The sequence below is a fragment of the Salvelinus namaycush genome, chromosome 31 (genome assembly GCF_016432855.1).
Source record: "Salvelinus namaycush isolate Seneca chromosome 31, SaNama_1.0, whole genome shotgun sequence".
NCBI classification, from domain to species: domain Eukaryota; kingdom Metazoa; phylum Chordata; class Actinopteri; order Salmoniformes; family Salmonidae; genus Salvelinus; species Salvelinus namaycush.
This window is the reverse complement of record NC_052337.1, coordinates 20,423,518-20,442,820: the sequence shown is the minus strand read 5'-3', so window position 1 is coordinate 20,442,820 and position 19,303 is coordinate 20,423,518. Positions and strand designations below refer to the sequence as shown.

Sequence of the window (19,303 nt, the reverse complement as noted above, 5' to 3'; positions counted from 1 at the left end):
TGCGCCTACTGTGCTGGCCAATCGGATAGTTCAAATCCCCGTGCTTTAAGTTTCCACGACCCCCGGCCACAGCAAAGATTGATACTATCCTACATGATACTATCCTACATGATTTCATAACTTCTAAAACCATGACCAGCGAGAAACTGTAAAAGAATACAGCAAATAGCTGCTGTTTTTATGGGTGAGTTCATGTCTCAGCAATGTCAACACTGTTTTATTTCAACACAAAATGTGCTTCTCCCTACATCCACTGGCATTCCAATGAATGAGTAGCCAAGTGTAGTGATAGCTCTGCGTTTTTATTATTTTAGCAGCTTGTCGTGTCTATTTTAATATCAAGGAATATTTCACATTCTCTGGTCATATGAACAACATGAATTTGTGCACGAGGTAGATGCGGTGGAAAACTGTGTCCCCTTTCTCCAGCCTGGTCTCATAGACTAGACATAACATTGTCAATTTAAATCCGGGACAATCAGATTAGTATGATATGTTAAGTTCGGTATGGTTAGATTTTGTATTGATATGTAGGCTACGTGTGCCTTTTATAAACTGATTTAGTTCTGTTGTTGAGCTGTTCTGGTCTGTTAATGTTCAGTATTATGTCATGTTTTGTGTGGACCCCAGGAAGAGTAGCTGCTGCTTTCCTAATAAAACATCAACACAGATGGTTGCGACTTCGAATCTCATTACAGGCAACTTGATCATTCTAGCTAATTAGCCACTTTAACTACTTACTACTTTTTAGCTACTTTGCAACTACTTAGCTAACCCTTCCCCTAACCCTTTTAGCTAACCCTTCACCTAACCTTAACCCCTCAACCTAACTCCTAAACTTAACCCTAACCTTAATCCTAACCCCTAGCCTAGCTAACATTAGCCAGCTAGCTAACGTTAGCCACCTAGCTAGAATTCATAACATATCATGTATTTTACAAATTCGTAACATTTTATACGTTTTGCTAATTCGTAAATTATAATACGAATTGAAATTCGTAACATATCGGAGTGTTTAGAATTTACATACAGAAGAATACAAAATGAGACCAGGTTGCTCTCTCTGGTCAGTCTCACCTGGAGGAAAGGAAGGAGAGAGCAGGGACCATGAGAGGCTGACTCTCTGCTGTTCTTTCCCTCGCTCGGCTGAGACTAATGCAGTGTTCAAAACAACTGGGACCTCGGAAATCTCTGACTTCCAATGCTTAATTTGAGCCGGATCTTCCCAGAACAGGATCCGCCACCTCTCCGCTTCGTACTGTTTTGTTCCAGAACCTATTTGGCAAGATCTGGTACCTCTCATAGCATGAAAAATAATTTCCACTTTTTGCTATGTAAAAATTATAATAAAAGCAATCAAAATGTCATTAATTCTCGTGCCCCCCACAAAAAAACAAAGTGAAAAAGTAGATTTTCAGCCCGGGCCCGATATTCTGAGTTGATTCTCTGGAGTATTTCTCCTGTCTTATCCGGTGTCCTGTGTGAATTTAAGTATGCTCTCTCTAATTCTCTCTTTCTTTCTCTCTCTCGGAGGACCTGAGCCCTAGGACCATGCCTCAGGACTACCTGGCATGATGACTCCTTGCTGTCCCCAGTCCACCTGGCCGTGCTGCTGCTCCAGTTTCAACTGTTCTGCCTGCGGCTATGGAACCCTGACCTGTTCACCGGACGTGCTACCTGTCCCAGACCTGCTGTTTTCAACTCTCTGGAGACAGCAGGAGCGGTAGAGGTACTCTTAATGATCGCTATGAAAAGCCAACTGACACTCCTGAGGTGCTGACTTGTTGCACCCTCGACAACTACTGTGAATATTATTATTTGACCATGCTGGTCATTTATGAACATTTGAACATCTTGGCCATGTTCTGTTATAATCTCCACCCGGCACAGCCAGAAGAGGACTGGCCACCCCTCATAGCCTGGTTGCTCTCTAGGTTTCTTCCTAGGTTTTGGCCTTTCTAGGGAGTTTTTCCTAGCCACTGTGCTTCTACACCTGCATTGCTTGCTGTTTGGGGTTTTAGGCTGGGTTTCTGTACAGCACTTTGATATATCAGCTGATGTAAGAATGGCTATATAAATAAACTTGATTTGATTTGAGTTGGGCCGGCCAGAACTTATGGTTTGCGCAACACAGTAACTAACCTATGTTTGAAACCAATGCTTGGGAGTGGCTGTGTGATAAGTGCACCTGTATCTCTCACAGAACTAGAATGAGATTAACTTTATATGATCTCTCTCCCTTTCTCTGCTCTGATAGACATGAGCCTGCAACTCTCATCACACCAGCATTGCAATTCATTTATTTCCTTATAGAATCATAGATGTGCAAAGTCTTCTGGAGGAGCTGCAGCACCCCTGATAAATTGAAATACATTTTCCAAAGTTATAGAATTACAGCTGTCTGTTCAGAAAGAAATGAAATAATTCAGAATAGCCTACTACACCATGAGTAGGCCCATAAATTAGCCACCGAGCATCAATAGCTTCTTTAAACAAAATAGCCTAGCTGTGGATTGTGTGTAGCCCAATAAGGCATAGCCTACAGTCGGGAGCATGCGGCAAATCTGTCAGTGAACAGCATGCAGATAAAAACAGGCCTTTCAAAATAAAAAAAGCAAATGGCACCTGCTGAAAAGAGAAGACTAGAATCCGTATGCTGTAATAAACTTCAAAATATTGTTTTACTTTGTAAAACAAGAGCGAGATAGGCTTTTGGCACGAATTCATCGGACATCACTGGTGAGTGAGCTGTGGATAATTGGATGAGTCAGTGAAAGTGGAAAGCATTTTTAAGACTATAACTTCCTCTTGATATTGCAGCCTACAATGTGTGTCCACACACACCTAGGCCTAGACTACTAATGGATTTAAGACAAAGTTGTTTTTATTGATATGAGATTTTATTGATGTCAAAGTAGCCTGTCATTTCGATAATTTGTGCGGTATTAAAAAATATTCTGCCAGTCATGTAAAAAGACTTTGCATGAAATGCTTTTACAAAGAGGCTACATTTTTCCCGAATCCAAGGCTACAAAATGTTTTTCCTATGTGTGCAACTTCTGTAAGTGCCTCAACTCTACTGCTCTATGCCACTACGCAAATGTGATGATTTACAATACCAGTCAAAAGTTTGGAAACTCCTACTCATTCAAGGGTTTTTCTTCATTTTTACTATTTTCTACATTGTAGAATAATACTGAAGACATCACAACTATGAAATAACACATATGGAATCATGTAGTAACCAAGAAAGTGTTAAACAAATCAAAATATATTTTAGATGAGATTCATCAAAGTAGCCACCCTTTGCCTTGATGATAGCTTTGCACAATCCTGGCATTCTCTCAACTAGCTTCATGAGGTACTCACCTGGAATGCATTTCAATTAACAGGTGTGCGTTGTCAAAAGTTGATTTGTGGAATTTCTTTCCTTCTTAATGCCTTTCAGCCAATCAGTTGTGTTGTGACAAATAAGTAAAAAGTACTGACAGTCCATCATTACTTTAAGACATGAAGGTCAGTCAATACGGAACATTATAATAACTTTTAAAATTTAAAGTTTAGTCGCAAAAAAACATCAAGAGCTATGATGAAACTGGCTCTCATGAGGACCGCCACAGGAAAGGAAGAACCAGAGTTACTTCTGCTGCAGAGGGTAAGTTCATTAGTTACCAGCCTCAGAAATAACCCCCAAATAAATGCTTCACAGAGTTCAAGTAGCAGACACATCAACTGTTCAGAGGAGACTGTGTGAATCAGGTCTTCATTGTCGAATTACGCCATCCCATCTGGTTTGCGCTTAGTGGGACTATCATTTGTTTTCAACAGGACAATTACCCATAACATGTCCAGGCTGTGTAAGGGCTATTTGACCAAGAGGGAGAGTGATGGAGTGCTGCATCAGATGACCTGGCCTCCACAATCACCCGACCTCAACCCAATTGTGATGGTTTGGGATGAGTTGGACCACAGAGTGAAGGAAAAGCAGCCAACAAGTGCTCAGCATATGTGGGAACTCGTTCAAGACGGTTGGAAAAGCATTCCAGGTGAAGCTGGTTTCGAGAATGCCAAGAGTGTGCAAAGCTGTCATCAAGGCAAAGCATCGCTACTTTGAAGAATCTCAAATATATATATTGATTTGTTTAACACTTTTTTTGGTTACTACGTGATTCCATATGTGTTATTTCATAGTTTTGAAGTCTTCACTATTATTCTACAATGTAGAAATCAGTAAAAAAGAAAAACCCGTGAATGAGTTGGTGTGTCAAAACTTTTGAGTGGTACTATATATACAAAAGTATGTGGACACACCTTCAAATTAGTGGGTTTGGCTATTTCAGCACACAGCCATGCAATCTCCATAGACGAACATTGGCAGTAGAATGGCCTTACTGAAGAGCTTGGTGACTTTCAATGTGGCACAGTCATAGGATGCCACCTTTCCGACAAGTCGGTTTGTCAAATTTATGCCACTGTAAGTACTGTTGTTGTTAAATGAAAACAACTAGGAGCAACCACGGGTAAGCCACGAAGTGGTAGGCCACACAATAGTACCGTGTATATCACCCCCGTGTATATCCCCACCAAGCAGATACCTCGACGGCCCTGAAAGAACTTAATTTGACTCTATGTAAACTGGAAACCACAGATCTTGAGGCTGCATTCATTATAGCTGGGGATTTTAACAAGGCTAATCTGAAAACAAGGCTCCCTAAATTTTATCAGCATATCGAATGCGCGACCCGGGCTGGCAACACCCCGGATCATTGCTACTCTAATTTCCGTGACGCATACAAAGCCCTCCCTCCGGCAAATCTGACCACAACTCCATTTTGTTGCTCCCAGCCTATAGACAGAAAGTAAAACAGGAAACGCCCGTGCTCAGGTCTGTTCAACGCTGGTCCGAGCAACCTGATTCCACGCTTCAAGATTGCTTCGATCACGAGGACTGGGATATGTTCCGGAAAGCATTGGACAATAACATTGACGTATACGCTGATTCGGTGAGCGAGTTTAATAGCAAGTCCATCGGTGATGTGGTACCCACGGTGACTATTAAATCCTTCCCCAACGAGAAACCGTGGATTGATGGCAGCATTCTTGCAAGACTGAAAGCGCGAACAACTGCTTTTAATCATGGCAAGGCGACCGGAAACATGACCAAATACAAACAGCGTAGCTATTCCCTCCGCAAGGCAATCAAACAAGCTAAGAATCAGTGTAGAGACAAAGTAGAGTCGCAATTCAACGGCTCAGACACGAGACGTATGTGGCAGGGTCAACAGTCAATCATTGGACTACAAAAAGAAAACCAGCCCCGTCACGGACACTGATGTCTTGCTCCGAGACAAACCAAAACAACTGACAAGGCCCGCTACCAAAACCTGCGGGCTCTCCTTCACCGCAGCCAACGTGAGTAAAACATTTAAAACGCGTTAACCCTCGCAAGACTGCCGGCCCAGACGGCATCCCTAGCCGCGTCCTCAGAGCATGCGCAGACCAGCTGGCTGGTGTGTTTGCGGACATACTCAATCAATCCCTATCCCAGTCTGCTGTTCCCACATGCTTCAAGAGGGCCACCATTGTTCCTGTCCCCAAGAAAGCTAAGGTAACTGAGCTAAATGACTATTGCCCCGTAGCACTCACTTCCGTCATCATGAAGTGCTTTGAGAGACTAGTCAAGGATCATATCACCTCCACCCTACATGACACCCTAGACCCATTCCAATTTGCTTACTGCCCCAATAGGTCCACAGACGACGCAAATCGCAACCACACTGCCCTAACCCATCTGGACAAGAGGAAAACCTATGCAAGAATGCTGTTCATTGACTACAGCTCAGCATTTAACACCATAATACCCTCCAAACTCGTCATTAAGCTAGAGACCCTGGGTCTCGACACCGCGCTGCGCAACTGGGTCCTGGACTTTGACGGGCCGCCCCCAGGTGGTGAGGGTAGGAAACAACACCCCGCTGATAATCAAAACAGGGGCCCCACATGGGTGTGTTCTCAGCCCTCTCCTGTACTCCCTGTTCACCCATGACTGTGTGGCCATGCACGCCTCCAACTCAATCATCAAGTTTGCAGACGACACTACAGTGGTTGGCTTGATTACCAACAACGACGAGACGGCCTATAGGGAGGAGGTGAGGGCCCTCGGAGTGTGGTGTCAGGAAAATAACCTCACACTCAACGTCAACAAAACAGATGATCGTGGACTTCAGGGAAGAGCAGAGGGAGCACCCCCCTATCCACATCGACGGGACAGTAGTGGAGAAGGTGGAAAGTTTTAAGTTCCTCGGCGTACACATCACAGACAAACAGAATTGGTCAACCCACACAGACAGGAGGAGCCTGAAGAAATTTGGCTTGTCACCAAGAACACTCAAACTTTTACAGATGCACAATCGAGAGCATCCTGTCAGGCTGTATCACGGCCTGGTACGGAAACTGCTCCGCCCACAACCGTAAGGCTCTCCAGAGGGTAGTGAGGTCTGCACAACGCATCACCAGGGGCAAACTACCTGCCCTCCACGACACCTACACCACCCGATTGTCACAGGAAGGCCAAAAAGATCTTCAAGGACAACAACCACCCGGGCCACTGCCTGTTCACGCCGCTATCATCCAGAAGGCGAGGTCAGTACAGGTGCATCAAAGCTAGGACCGAGAGACTGAAAAACAGCTTCTATCTCAAGGCCATCAGACTGTTAAACAGCCATCACTAACATTGAGTGGCTGCTGCCAACAGACTCAATCTCTAGCTACTTTTATAATTCACATTTGGATGTAATAAATGCATCACTAGTCACTTAAACAATGCCACTTTATATGTTTACATACCCTACATTACTCAGCTCATATGTACAGTGGGGAGAACAAGTATTTGATACACTGCCGATTTTGCAGGTTTTCCTACTTACAAAGCATGTAGAGGTCTGTAATTGTTATCATAGGTACACTTCAACTGTGAGAGACAGAATCTAAAACAAAAATCCAGAAAATCACATTGTATGATTTTTAAGTAATTAATTTGCATTTTATTGCATGACATAAGTATTTGATCACCTATCAACCAGTAAGAATTCCGTCTCTCACAGACCTGTTAGTTTTTCTTTAAGAAGCCCTCCTGTTCTCCACTCATTACCTGTATTTACTGCACCCGTTTGAACTCGTTACCTGTATAAAAGACACCTGTCCACACACTCAATGAAACAGACTCCAACCTCTCCACAATGGCCAAGACCAGAGAGCTGTGTAAGGACATCAGGGAAAAAATTGTAGACCTGCACAAGGCTGGGATGGGCTACAGGACAATAGGCAAGCAGCTTGGTGAGAAGGCAACAACTGTTGGCGCAATTATTAGAAAATGGAAGAAGTTCAAGATGACGGTCAATCACCCTCGGTCTGGGGCTCCATGCAAGATCTCACCTCGTGGGGCATCAATGATCACGAGGAAGGTGAGGGATCAGCCCAGAACTACACGACAGGACCTGGTCAATGACCTGAAGAGAGCTGGGACCACAGTCTCAAAGAAAACCATTAGTAACACACTACACCGTCATGGATTAAAATCCTGCAGCGCACGCAAGGTCCCCCTGCTCAAGCCAGCGCATGTCCAGGCCAGTCTGAAGTTTGCCAATGACCATCTGGATGATCCAGAGGAGGAATGGGAGAAGGTCATGTGGTCTGATGAGACAAAAATAGAGCTTTTTGGTCTAAACTCCACTCGCCGTGTTTGGAGGAAGAAGAAGGATGAGTACAACCCCAAGAACACCATCCCAACTGTGAAGCATGGAGGTGGAAACATCATTCTTTGGGGATGCTTTTCTGCAAAGGGGACAGGACGACTGCACCGTATTGAGGGGAGGATGGATGGGGCCATGTATCGCGAGATCTTGGCCAACAACCTCCTTCCCTTAGTAAGAGCATTGAAGATGGGTCGTGGCTGGGTCTTCCAGCATGACAATGACCCGAAACACACAGCCAGGACAACTAAGGAGTGGCTCCGTAAGAAGCATCTCAAGGTCCTGGAGTGGCCTAGCCAGTCTCCAGACCTGAACCCAATAGAAATTCTTTGGAGGGAGCTGAAAGTCCGTATTGCCCAGCGACAGCCCCGAAACCTGAAGGATCTGGAGAAGGTCTGTATGGAGGAGTGGGCCAAAATCCCTGCTGTAGTGTGTGCAAACCTGGTCAAGAACTACAGGAAACGTATGATCTCTGTAATTGCAAACATTTACATTACATTTACATTTAAGTCATTTAGCAGACGCTCTTATCCAGAGCGACTTACAAATTGGTGCATTCACCTTATGATATCCAGTGGAACAACCACTTTACAATAGTGCATCTAACTCTTTTAAGGGGGGGGGGGGGTTAGAAGGATTACTTTATCCTATCCTAGGTATTCCTTAAAGAGGTGGGGTTTCAGGTGTCTCCGGAAGGTGGTGATTGACTCCGCTGACCTGGCGTCGTGAGGGAGTTTGTTCCACCATTGGGGTGCCAGAGCAGCGAACAGTTTTGACTGGGCTGAGCGGGAACTGTACTTCCTCAGAGGTAGGGAGGCGAGCAGGCCAGAGGTGGATGAACGCAGTGCCCTTGTTTGGGTGTAGGGCCTGATCAGAGCCTGAAGGTACGGAGGTGCCGTTCCCCTCACAGCTCCGTAGGCAAGCACCATGGTCTTGTAGCGGATGCGAGCTTCAACTGGAAGCCAGTGGAGAGAGCGGAGGAGCGGGGTGACGTGAGAGAACTTGGGAAAGTTGAACACCAGACGGGCTGCGGCGTTCTGGATGAGTTGTAGGGGTTTAATGGCACAGGCAGGGAGCCCAGCCAACAGCGAGTTGCAGTAATCCAGACGGGAGATGACAAGTGCCTGGATTAGGACCTGCGCCGCTTCCTGCGTGAGGCAGGGTCGTACTCTGCGAATGTTGTAGAGCATGAACCTACAGGAACGGGTCACCGCCTTGATGTTAGTTGAGAACGACAGGGTGTTGTCCAGGATCACGCCAAGGTTCTTAGCACTCTGGGAGGAGGACACAATGGAGTTGTCAACCGTGATGGCGAGATCATGGAACGGGCAGTCCTTCCCCGGGAGGAAGAGCAGCTCCGTCTTGCCGAGGTTCAGCTTGAGGTGGTGATCCGTCATCCACACTGATATGTCTGCCAGACATGCAGAGATGCGATTCACCACCTGGTTATCAGAGGGGGGAAAGGAGAAGATTAATTGTGTGTCGTCTGCATAGCAATGATAGGAGAGACCATGTGAGGATATGACAGAGCCAAGTGACTTGGTGTATAGCGAGAATAGGAGAGGGCCTAGAACAGAGCCCTGGGGGACACCAGTGGTGAGAGCACGTGGTGCGGAGACAGATTCTCGCCACGCCACCTGGTAGGAGCGACCTGTCAGGTAGGACGCAATCCAAGCGTGGGCCGCGCCGGAGATGCCCAGCTCGGAGAGGGTGGAGAGGAGGATCTGATGGTTCACAGTATCAAAGGCAGCCGATAGGTCTAGAAGGATGAGAGCAGAGGAGAGAGAGTTAGCTTTAGCAGTGCGGAGCGCCTCCGTGACACAGAGAAGAGCAGTCTCAGTTGAATGACTAGTCTTGAAACCTGACTGATTTGGATCAAGAAGGTCATTCTGAGAGAGATAGCAGGAGAGCTGGCCAAGGACGGCACGTTCAAGCAAAGGTTTCTGTACCAAATATTAAGTTCTGCTTTTCTGATGTATCAAATACTTATGTCATGCAATAAAATGCAAATTAATTACTTAAAAATCATACAAATGGGATTTTCTGGATTTTTTTTTCTGGATTCCGTCTCTCACAGTTGAAGTGTACCTATGATAAAAATTACAGACCTCTACATGCTTTGTAAGTAGTAAAACCTGCAAAATCGGCAGTGTATCAAATACTTGTTCTCCCCACTGTATTTACTGTACTCTATACGTTCGGCCATCGCTCATCCATATATTTATATGTACATTCTTAAATCATTCCTTTATACACACAAGTGTAAGGTAGTTGTTGTGAAATTGTTAGATTACTTGTTAGACATTACTCCACGGTTGGAACTAGAAGCACAAGCATTTCGCTACACTCTCATTAACATCTGCTAACCATGTGTATGTGACCAATAAAATTTCATTTGACAAGCTCACAGAATGGGACTTCTGAGTGCTGAAGCTTGCAGCGCATACTGCTCGTCCGGAGCTTCATAAAAAGGATTTCCATGGCCGAGCAGCCGCACAGAAGCCTAAACTAACCATGCGCAATGCCAAGCGTCGGCTGGAGTGGTGTAAAGCTCGCCGGCATTGGACTCTGGAGCAGTGGAAACGCATTCTTTGGAGTGATGAGTCACACTTCAAAATCTGGCAGTCTGACGGACGAATCTGGGTTTGGCAGAAGCCAGGAGAACGCTAACTGCCCTAATGCAAAATACGTACTGTAAAGTTTGGTGGAGGAGGATGGTCTGGGGCTGTTTTCATGGTTCGGGCTAGGCCCCTTAGGTTCAGTGAAGGGAAATCGTAACGCTACAGCATACAATGACATTCTAGACGATTCTGTGCTCCCAACTTTGTGGTAACAGTTTGGGGAAGGTTCTTTCCTGTTTCAGCATGACAATGCCCCCATGCACAAAGCAAGGTTCATGCAGAAATGGTTTGTTGAGATCGGTGTGGAAGAATTTGACAGGCCTGCACAGAGCCCTGACCTCAACCCCATCAAACACCTTTGAGATGAATTGGAACGCCGACTGCGAGCCAGGCCTAATTGCCCAACATCAGCGCCTGACTTCACTAATGCTCGTGGCTGAATGGAAGCAAGTCCACACAACAATGTTCCAACATCTAGTGGAAAGCCTTCCCAGAAGAGTGGAGGCTGTTATAGCAGCAAAGGGGGGACCAACTCCATATTAATGCCTATGATTTTGGAATGAGATGTTTGACGAGCAGGTGTCCACATACTTTTGATCCTGTAGTGTATTTGGCCGGACCTATATACAGTGCCTTTGGAAAAGTATTCAGACCGCTTGACTTTTTCCACATTTTGTTAGGTTACAGCCTTATTCTAAAATTTATTAAATAGTTTTTTCCCCCTCATCAATCTACACACAATATCCCATATGACAAAGCAAAAACAGGTTTTAGAAATTTTGGGAAATGTTTTACAATAAAGAAAATATGACATTAACATAAGTATTCAGACCCTTTACTAAGTACTTGGTTAAAGAACCTTTGACAGTGATTACAGCCTCGAGTCTTCTTGGGGATGTCGTTACAAGCTTGGCACACCTGTATTTGGTTGAGTTTCTCCCATTCTTCTCTGCAAATTGTCTCTAGCTCTGTCAGGTTGGATGGGGAGCGTCACTGCACAGCTATTTTCAGATTTCTCAAGAGATGTTTGATCAGGTTGAAGTCCAGACTCTGGCTGGGCCACTCAAGGACATTCAGAGACTTGTCCTAAAGCCACGCCTGCATTGTCTTGGCTGTGTGCTTAGAGTCGTTGTCCTGTTGGAAGGTGAACCTTCGTCCCAGTCTGAGGTCCTGAGCACTCTGGAGCAGGTTTTCAGAAAGTTTCTCTTTGCGCCGTTCATCTTTACCTCGATCCTGACTAGTCTTCCAGTCCGTGCCGCTGAAAAACATCCCCACAGCATGCTGCTGTCACCAGCATGTGTCACCATAGGGATGGTGCCAGGCTTCTTTCAGACGTGACGCTGGGCATTCAGGCCAAAGAGTTGAAGCTTGGTTTCATTAGACCAGAGAATCTTGTTCCTCATGGTTTGAGTCTTTAGGTGCCTTTTGGCAAACTCTAAGGGGACTGTCATGTGCCTTTAACTGAGGAGTGGCTTCCGTCTGGCCACTCTACCATAAATGCCTGATTGGTGGAGTGCTGCAGAGATGGTTGTCCTTCTGGAAGATTCTCCCATCTCCACAGAGGAACTCTGGAGCTCTGTCAGAGTGACCATTGGGTTCTTGGTCACCTTCCTGACCAAGGCCCTTCTCCCCTGTTTGCTCAGTTTGGCCGGCCGGCCAGCTGACGGTTCCAAACTTCTTGGTGGTTCCAAACTTCTTCCATTTAAGAATGATGGAGGCCACTGTGTTCTTGGGAATATTCAATGCTGCTGACATTTTTTGGTACCCTTCCCTAGATCTGTGCCTCGACACAATACTGTCTCGGAGCTCTATGGACAATTTATTTGACCTCGTGGCTTGGTTTTTGCTCTGACATGCACTGTCAACTGTGGGACCTTATATATGTCTAATCAATTGAATCTACTCCAATGAAGTTGTAGAAACATTTCAAGGATGATCAATGGAAACAGGATGCATCTGAGCAAAATGTAGAGTCTCACAGCAAAGGGTCTGAATACTTACGTAAATTAGCTATTTGTTTATTTTATATATATATTTGCAAACATTTCAAAAAACCTTTTTTCGATTTCTGTGATATGGTGTGTACATTGTTGAGGAAAATGTTTAATTAAATCCATTTTAGAATAAGGCTGTAATGTAACAAAATGTGGAAAAAGTCAAGGGGTCTGAATACTTTCCGAATGCACTGTATCTGGCCGGCAGGACCATAGCTCTAGCCGGCCAGATATGTTTGGTCCGCAGGTTGGCCACCTAGCCAGATCCCATCAAATAATACCAATATATTGTTTATATAACGTCAATATAGTTTGACCTTGGACAGAAAGGGATTTTGCTCAGGGTTGAGAACGTGATCATGTTCAAAGAGTCTAATATTGGCATAATTGAGAGCCATTGTACTCCCCATGGCGGTTCCTTTTGTTTGTAGGAAAAAGTAACTTCTAAACATAAAACTGTTTTTTGCGAGTACCAGCTCTGCTAGGCCTCTGACATGAGGAGCTAGGCAGAGAGTCTGTAGGGCGCTGGTCCAAAAAGAAAGTCAGGGCCTCTAGGCCAATTTGGAGGTGTATAGACGTCTATACTGTAGGCTTTCAACGTCAAAACAGGCGAGTAGGATGTTTTCATTGACCTGGGGAATCGTCTTGAGTACATGAATCATGTCAATAGAGTCCCTTGTGAAGGAGGGTAAAGAGGAGATACGGCTTGAGAAATGAGTCAAAAATACTGGATCTGTTCTGTCAGGCTCCCTATTCCGGTTAATAATAGAGCATCCGGGGGGGTTAGTAGGGCATTAATGGACTTTAGGGAGTGCATATATTACAGGTGTCACAGGGTTATCCACTTTCATAAAGTTGTACTCATTCATACTGATTTCCCCTCTGTCAAAATATAGCTTGAGTTTAGGGCTGGGCAATATCAAATTATTTCGAATTGATGCTTTAGAGTATTGTTCCAAATGCCTGGATCACAGGAGGTTTATCTTTTTTTTCTTCGTTTTTATGAGCGTTCTGTCTTTTTGTTCTCGTCTGCTTTGCTGCTTCAGTCCAGTGTGCACTGTGCTCCTTCCCACTCGCACACAGACACCGAGCCCCTTCCCCTGCCACTCACAACAAAGACGAATGACAACGTCCTCTCTGACAACAAGCAGTTTAAACTCGCTTGGTCCAACAGAATCGGTCAAATGGACACCGAAACGCTAAGAGATATTGTTTTACTGTAATAGACAAAAACCTTTCTAACAACACCCTTTTCATGTCTCAACTCACACAATGTAGAACAGAGTAGACCCTACTAAAACGAGAGTATCAATGAACATCTATCACATACCGCTAGCAGCATTTTAGCCACAGACTTATGTGCTAGCTGTCTAGTCTGTGTTTTATAAAATGTGCAATGAGCATAAAAAGGCACATTTATATAAGAATTGGCAACTCGTTCTCATTCTGAGAAATATGCATGATGAATGGAAACAGGATGCCCTGAGCTTAAATTCAAGTCTCATAGCAAAGGGTCTGAATACTTATGTAAATAAGGTATCTCTGCTTTTAGGCAATATGCACACATTTCTAAAAACAGTTTTCACTTCGTCATTATGGGGTAGTGTGTGTAGATTGATGAGGATTTTGTTTTTAAATTCAATCCACTTTAGAATAAGGCTGTAACGTAACAAAATGTGAAAAACATCAAGGGGTCTGAATACTTTCCGAATGCACTGTATATACTGTATGTATACATTATTTTAATAGCATGACACTGTAAAGTCCATTATTCCTCTGAATAGTGAATTAGGCTGTTTGAGAAGGTTTGAATCCTAAGCAACCTACATATACATTATTTGAAATACAACAGACAAACATAGCTACTGTAGTAGGTCAAAGCTGTCTGCTGGAAAACCTTGGTAGCGCATGGGTGGAGTAGGCATTGTGGTGCTCATGTGAATTTAACTTATTTTTCAGCTTCAGACCAATCCCTCCTTCTCACTTAACTTTTGTTTTGTTTTTAATGTCCATGGTTTTTACACTGGAAGGTAATATTCTGTTAAAGCTGCATTATACAAAATGTCCACATGCAAAGGCAGATTTGCCATTAGACTGTCATTAGCAGTGCTATTGTAACCTTTAAAGAGAAATATCAAAATGTTTCGACTTCATTTTTATCATCTTCAGCACCACCTCAACATACGGGAAAATAGCGCATGTCCATGTTTTACAGTAAATAAGATGTCATTGGAAACACTTTCTTCCTACATCACCTACTAATTGTCTAGGCCAAAGTTGAATTACTGTTTAATGGATGCCCCGCCTAGCTTTTCTCCACAAGCCCAAAAAAATTATTCAGATGTGTTATTTTTTGGCCAATATATGCGGCTTCTTGTTTATAATGCACTGTCCGCTCTCCCTTGAGGCTTTCCCATTTTGATGCCCAAGAGAACAAACAGCCTCAGATCACACGCTCCGATCATGTTCAAGCCTCGGATTGGACAGTGAAAAAAACACGCTCGCACATGCAGATGTTTAATTTCTCTCTCATGCAGTCATGGCTGAAGACAGTGCAAATTCCTACTATTTATGTGTTCAGGTAATTTCTCTCTCATGCAGTCATGGCTGAAGACAGCGCAAATTCCTACTATTTATGTGTTCAGGTTAAACGTGGGACGTCCCTCATTATAAATAAGCAGTCGATTAAATTCATTGTTATTGCATAATTTTCAGATCTATTAGAAGCGATTAATAGACGAAACAATGTAATTTAACCAATTGACTGGCCAGAGATCAGGACATTCATCCGAAAAGACGCAGTGCAAGCTGATAGTATTTTGGACAACCAAATTGAACTCAAAATGATTGATGAAATCAAAGTGTGTCAGCTGTATGGTGATTTGCGATTCATAACTTACATTTTACCAGTACTACCAGTAGTAGTAGTAGGCCAACCGATAACACCACGACGGAATGCGTTTGAAGTGATGATGCGCCGCCGAGAACAGCTAGCATGTCCAACAAAGTACATCACCAGTGGCACACACTTCATGCAGATCAGCAGGTGGGGGCTTTTCGTGGCAGTCAGACGAGACAATCAAAGGAAGATGCGGTGAGCAAAGTTATTGGCCTCGAATTTAGTCACACTTGCTCTATATAGATTGATGCTTCTAATTGTGCATGTTATAAACAACATTTATTTTGATGATTAAAGGTTATACTCTATGGCTGGATTTATGAATTTTTCCCCCAATGCTATATTAATTTGGCAGACCTAACTTGATTGACCTTCTTTCTACAAAGCCTTGTCTATGAGAGGCCTAATCATATTGGTACAAATATTTTGTTAACGCCTAAGCTATAGAGAAACATTCAGGAAATTAACTCATTACTTTGCATCAACATTTTAATTTGATTACAATTATTTATTGTCAATCATTCTTGAATTTGTTAGGCTATACAATTAAGTAGATTAATGAACTGATAATACATCCTTTTATTTTTAAATATCATTTTTGAATATGATAGGATGTATAATAGAATGCAATATTTTTTGTGAATAATGTTCATTAATATTCATTTATTAATAATAGTAATCAGAAAATCAGTCTGTAATTGAATATTTTGCTTATTGTTCATTTCCATATAGCCTAGGACAATGTAGTAAAGTACTGTTATTCCTTATCCGCCTAATGAATCATTTTTTTTCCCGCTCGCTCGCATCGCTTTTCTGGGGGGAAAATCCGTTAAACAGTGGATCAATTTTGTCTGGCCCTACACTTACTTTTTGGTCAGTGTGGTGTGTGTGTAACCTTCATTTCACTAGACAAGTCAGTTAACAAATTCTTATTTACAATGAGGGCCCGGACGACGCTAGGCCAATTTTGCGCCGCCCTATGAGACTCCCAATCACGTCCGGATGTGATACAGCCTGGATTCGAACCAGGGACTGTAGTGACGCCTCTTGCACTGAGATGCAGTGCCTTAGACCGCTGCGTCCATGTGTTAACTATTTAACTGTAAATTTAGATATGTAGCTAGCTAAATTTACCTAACTAATGGTTTGCATTTATTGATTAACCACAGCTTGAATATCACCATATACCTAGCTATCTACTGTAGCGTCGGTTCTACTTCATATGACTGGCAGCATGTTGTAGCAGCAGCTGTGTTGTTACTGAGCAACAGAATTGCTTGAGCCGGTTAGATAGAACTCTGAGATATCTGAGATTCAGTTGAAAAGATGTTAACCTCTTTGGGCTAGGGGGCAGTATTTTGACGTCCGGATGAAAAGCGTGCCAAAAGTAAACTGCCTGTTACTCAGGCCCAGACGCTCGGATATGCATATAATAGGTAGATTTGGATAGAAAACACTCTAACGTTTCTAATAATGTCTGAGTAAAACAGAACTGATTTGGCAGGCGAAACCCTGAGGACAAACCATCCAAGAAAAAAAGAATTCAGCCTACCACTGTTTCCAATGGCTGTCATGTTCATTATGAGGCGAAATCCTGCCAGATTGCAGTTCCTAGGGTTTCCACTAGATGTCAACAGTCTTTAGAAAGAGTTTCAGGCTTGTTTTGGGAAGAATGAGCTAGAATTTGTAGTTTTTCTAAGTGGCTCCCATTTTGGCTGTAGTGTTTTCATGCTCGTGGATTGGAGTGCGATCTTTGTTGTTTATCTCCGGTAAAGGCAATAACGATTCTCTGTCTTAATTTTTTTGCGTTTATTTACGTATTAGCGTACCTGAGGTTTGATTATAAACGTTGTTTGACTTGTTTGGAGAAGTTTATTGGTAACGTTTGGGATTCATTTTGTATGCATTTTGAAGGAGGGAAACCTGTGGATTATTGAATGAAGCGCGCCAACTAAACTGAGTTTTTGGGGTTATAAAGAAGGACTTTATCGAACAAAAGGACCATTTGTGATGTAGCTGGGACCTTTTGGAGTGCCAAGAGAAGAAGATCTTCAAAGGTAAGGCTTTTATTATATTGCTATTTCTGACTTTCGTGGCGCACCTGCCTGGTAGAAAAATGTTTTTCATGCTTTTGTATGCGGGGCACTGTCCTCAGATAATCGCATGGTGTGCTTTCGCCGTAAAGTATTTTTGAAATCTGACACAGCGGCTGGATTAACAAGAAGTTAAGCTTTATTTTGATGTATGACACTTGTATTTTCATGAATGTTAAATATTTCTATTTCTGTAATTTGAATTTCGCGCTCTGCAATTTCACCGGATGTTGTCGAGGTGGGTCGCTAGCCTGCGCCAGAAAGGTTCATTTCAGAAATGCTCCATAAAAGGTAGCACATCGTTGGTTCTTAAATCAACTTAAATGTTTACAAGAAAGATAAATTATACATTTAATAAAACTGTTGCATCTACATATTTAGTAAATACGAAACTTTTTAAATCCAATGGTCACTTTATGGACATTATAGTCTCGTTTTAATGCAATGTCTAATATTTGATCTAGGTAGAAGAAGAAAATACTCTGAAAACTCATTAGCTAACGGCCCTGTTAAAAATCCGGCATGTGGTTCTCAATAACGGCCGGACGGCTCAATCAAGTTGATTTGCGAATTTTGGCATATTGGCTTAGCTTCAACCAATGCATACTGATGGGTTCGGATTTCTAAACTTTGAATATTATTAATCATTAGTTATATCAGAGACATGAAGGGTGCCATAGTCTAGGGTCTACACCAGAAGTTAATGGTTATCTGTAGGAGGGATGTATATGGTAGAGGCAATTAAGCTTGGAATGTACTGAGTGAAGGAAAGACGATCACATCTTGGCAGGCACTGATAAGGGTGGAGAGCTGTGGATTAGTGAGGAAGGGGGCCGAGGTCAGGTCAGGTCACGTTAAGGGAGAAGGAACAGTTTATTGCCCGCATCCCTTAATTTCCTGCCTAGCAACAGAGATGTAATCTATAGAGAGAAGGAGGAGATTCCACCCCAAATTGGGGTATATATATTTTTTATTTAACTAGGCAAGTCAGTTAAGAACAAATTCTGATTTACAATGACGGCCTAGGAACAGTGGGTTAACTGCCTTGTTCAGGGGCAGAACAACAGATTTTTTACTTGTTAGCTCAGGGATTCGATCTAGCAACCTTTCAGTTACTGGCCCAATGCTCTAACCACTAGGCTACCTGCCGCCTCCAAAATCTATACTACCACTGGCGGAACCATGTCTTGTCTGTTCAGCTGTTAGATCCTTTGGTTGAAGCTTTTATAGTGTCCGACAAGTTCTTACTCTGATATTTAGAACCTAAAAATACTATAGTTGCATACTACAGTAATAAGTACACCATATATTCTGAATTATATTAATGTATTCTGTTGTTAAAGGGACACTTCAGGATTTTGGTAATGGAGCCCTTTATGTACTTCCCCAGTCAGATGAACTTGTGAATACCATTTTTATGTCTCTGCGTGCAATAGATAAAGGGCTTCATTGCCAAAATCCCGAAGTATCCCATTAAAATGTATTCTGTGCCACTGAGATTTCCACATGTATTATGTATTAGATAGTATATGTTACTATGTATCCCATGATGTACAACTCATTCTATATAAACCCTTTTTGTTAATCTCTGTGACTCACCCTGTAAGTCCTGCTTGTCGGAGGCGGGGGTATAGCGGCCCTCCTTCATGGCCTTCAGGATGTGTTTGTAGTAGGGGTTCAGGTAGTGTTCGAAGTTCAGGAAGTCAAACTGGGAGTTGCCAGACTGCTTGGCTTTCAAAACAATCTCAAACTGGGCCCCCTGCTGGCACACAAAGTTGGCGGTCCTCTCAATGATGGCATGGGTTTTGGTGGTCGCTGGCTGGAAAGGGGAAGAGGACACACACTAAGTCAAACGAAGTGTGAGGTTAAGGATAGGTGACAACCTGGGGATATATAGTGAGGGAAAGAAGTATTTGATCCCCTGCTGATTTTGTACGTTTGCCCA

General features: G+C 43.2%; 1 protein-coding gene across 6 annotated transcripts in view; it reads right to left on the bottom strand.

Annotated features, from left to right (window-relative positions):
- The window catches only part of LOC120025455 (splicing factor, suppressor of white-apricot homolog), a 138,988-nt gene that overhangs the window by 95,248 nt on the left and 24,437 nt on the right, over positions 1–19,303 (bottom strand). For all 6 annotated transcript variants that reach the window (XM_038970002.1, XM_038969997.1, XM_038969998.1 and 3 more), the window contains exon 5: positions 18,958–19,177. In XM_038970002.1, coding sequence (XP_038825930.1) covers positions 18,958–19,177 — 220 coding nt within the window. The remainder of the gene's footprint in view (positions 1–18,957; positions 19,178–19,303) is intronic.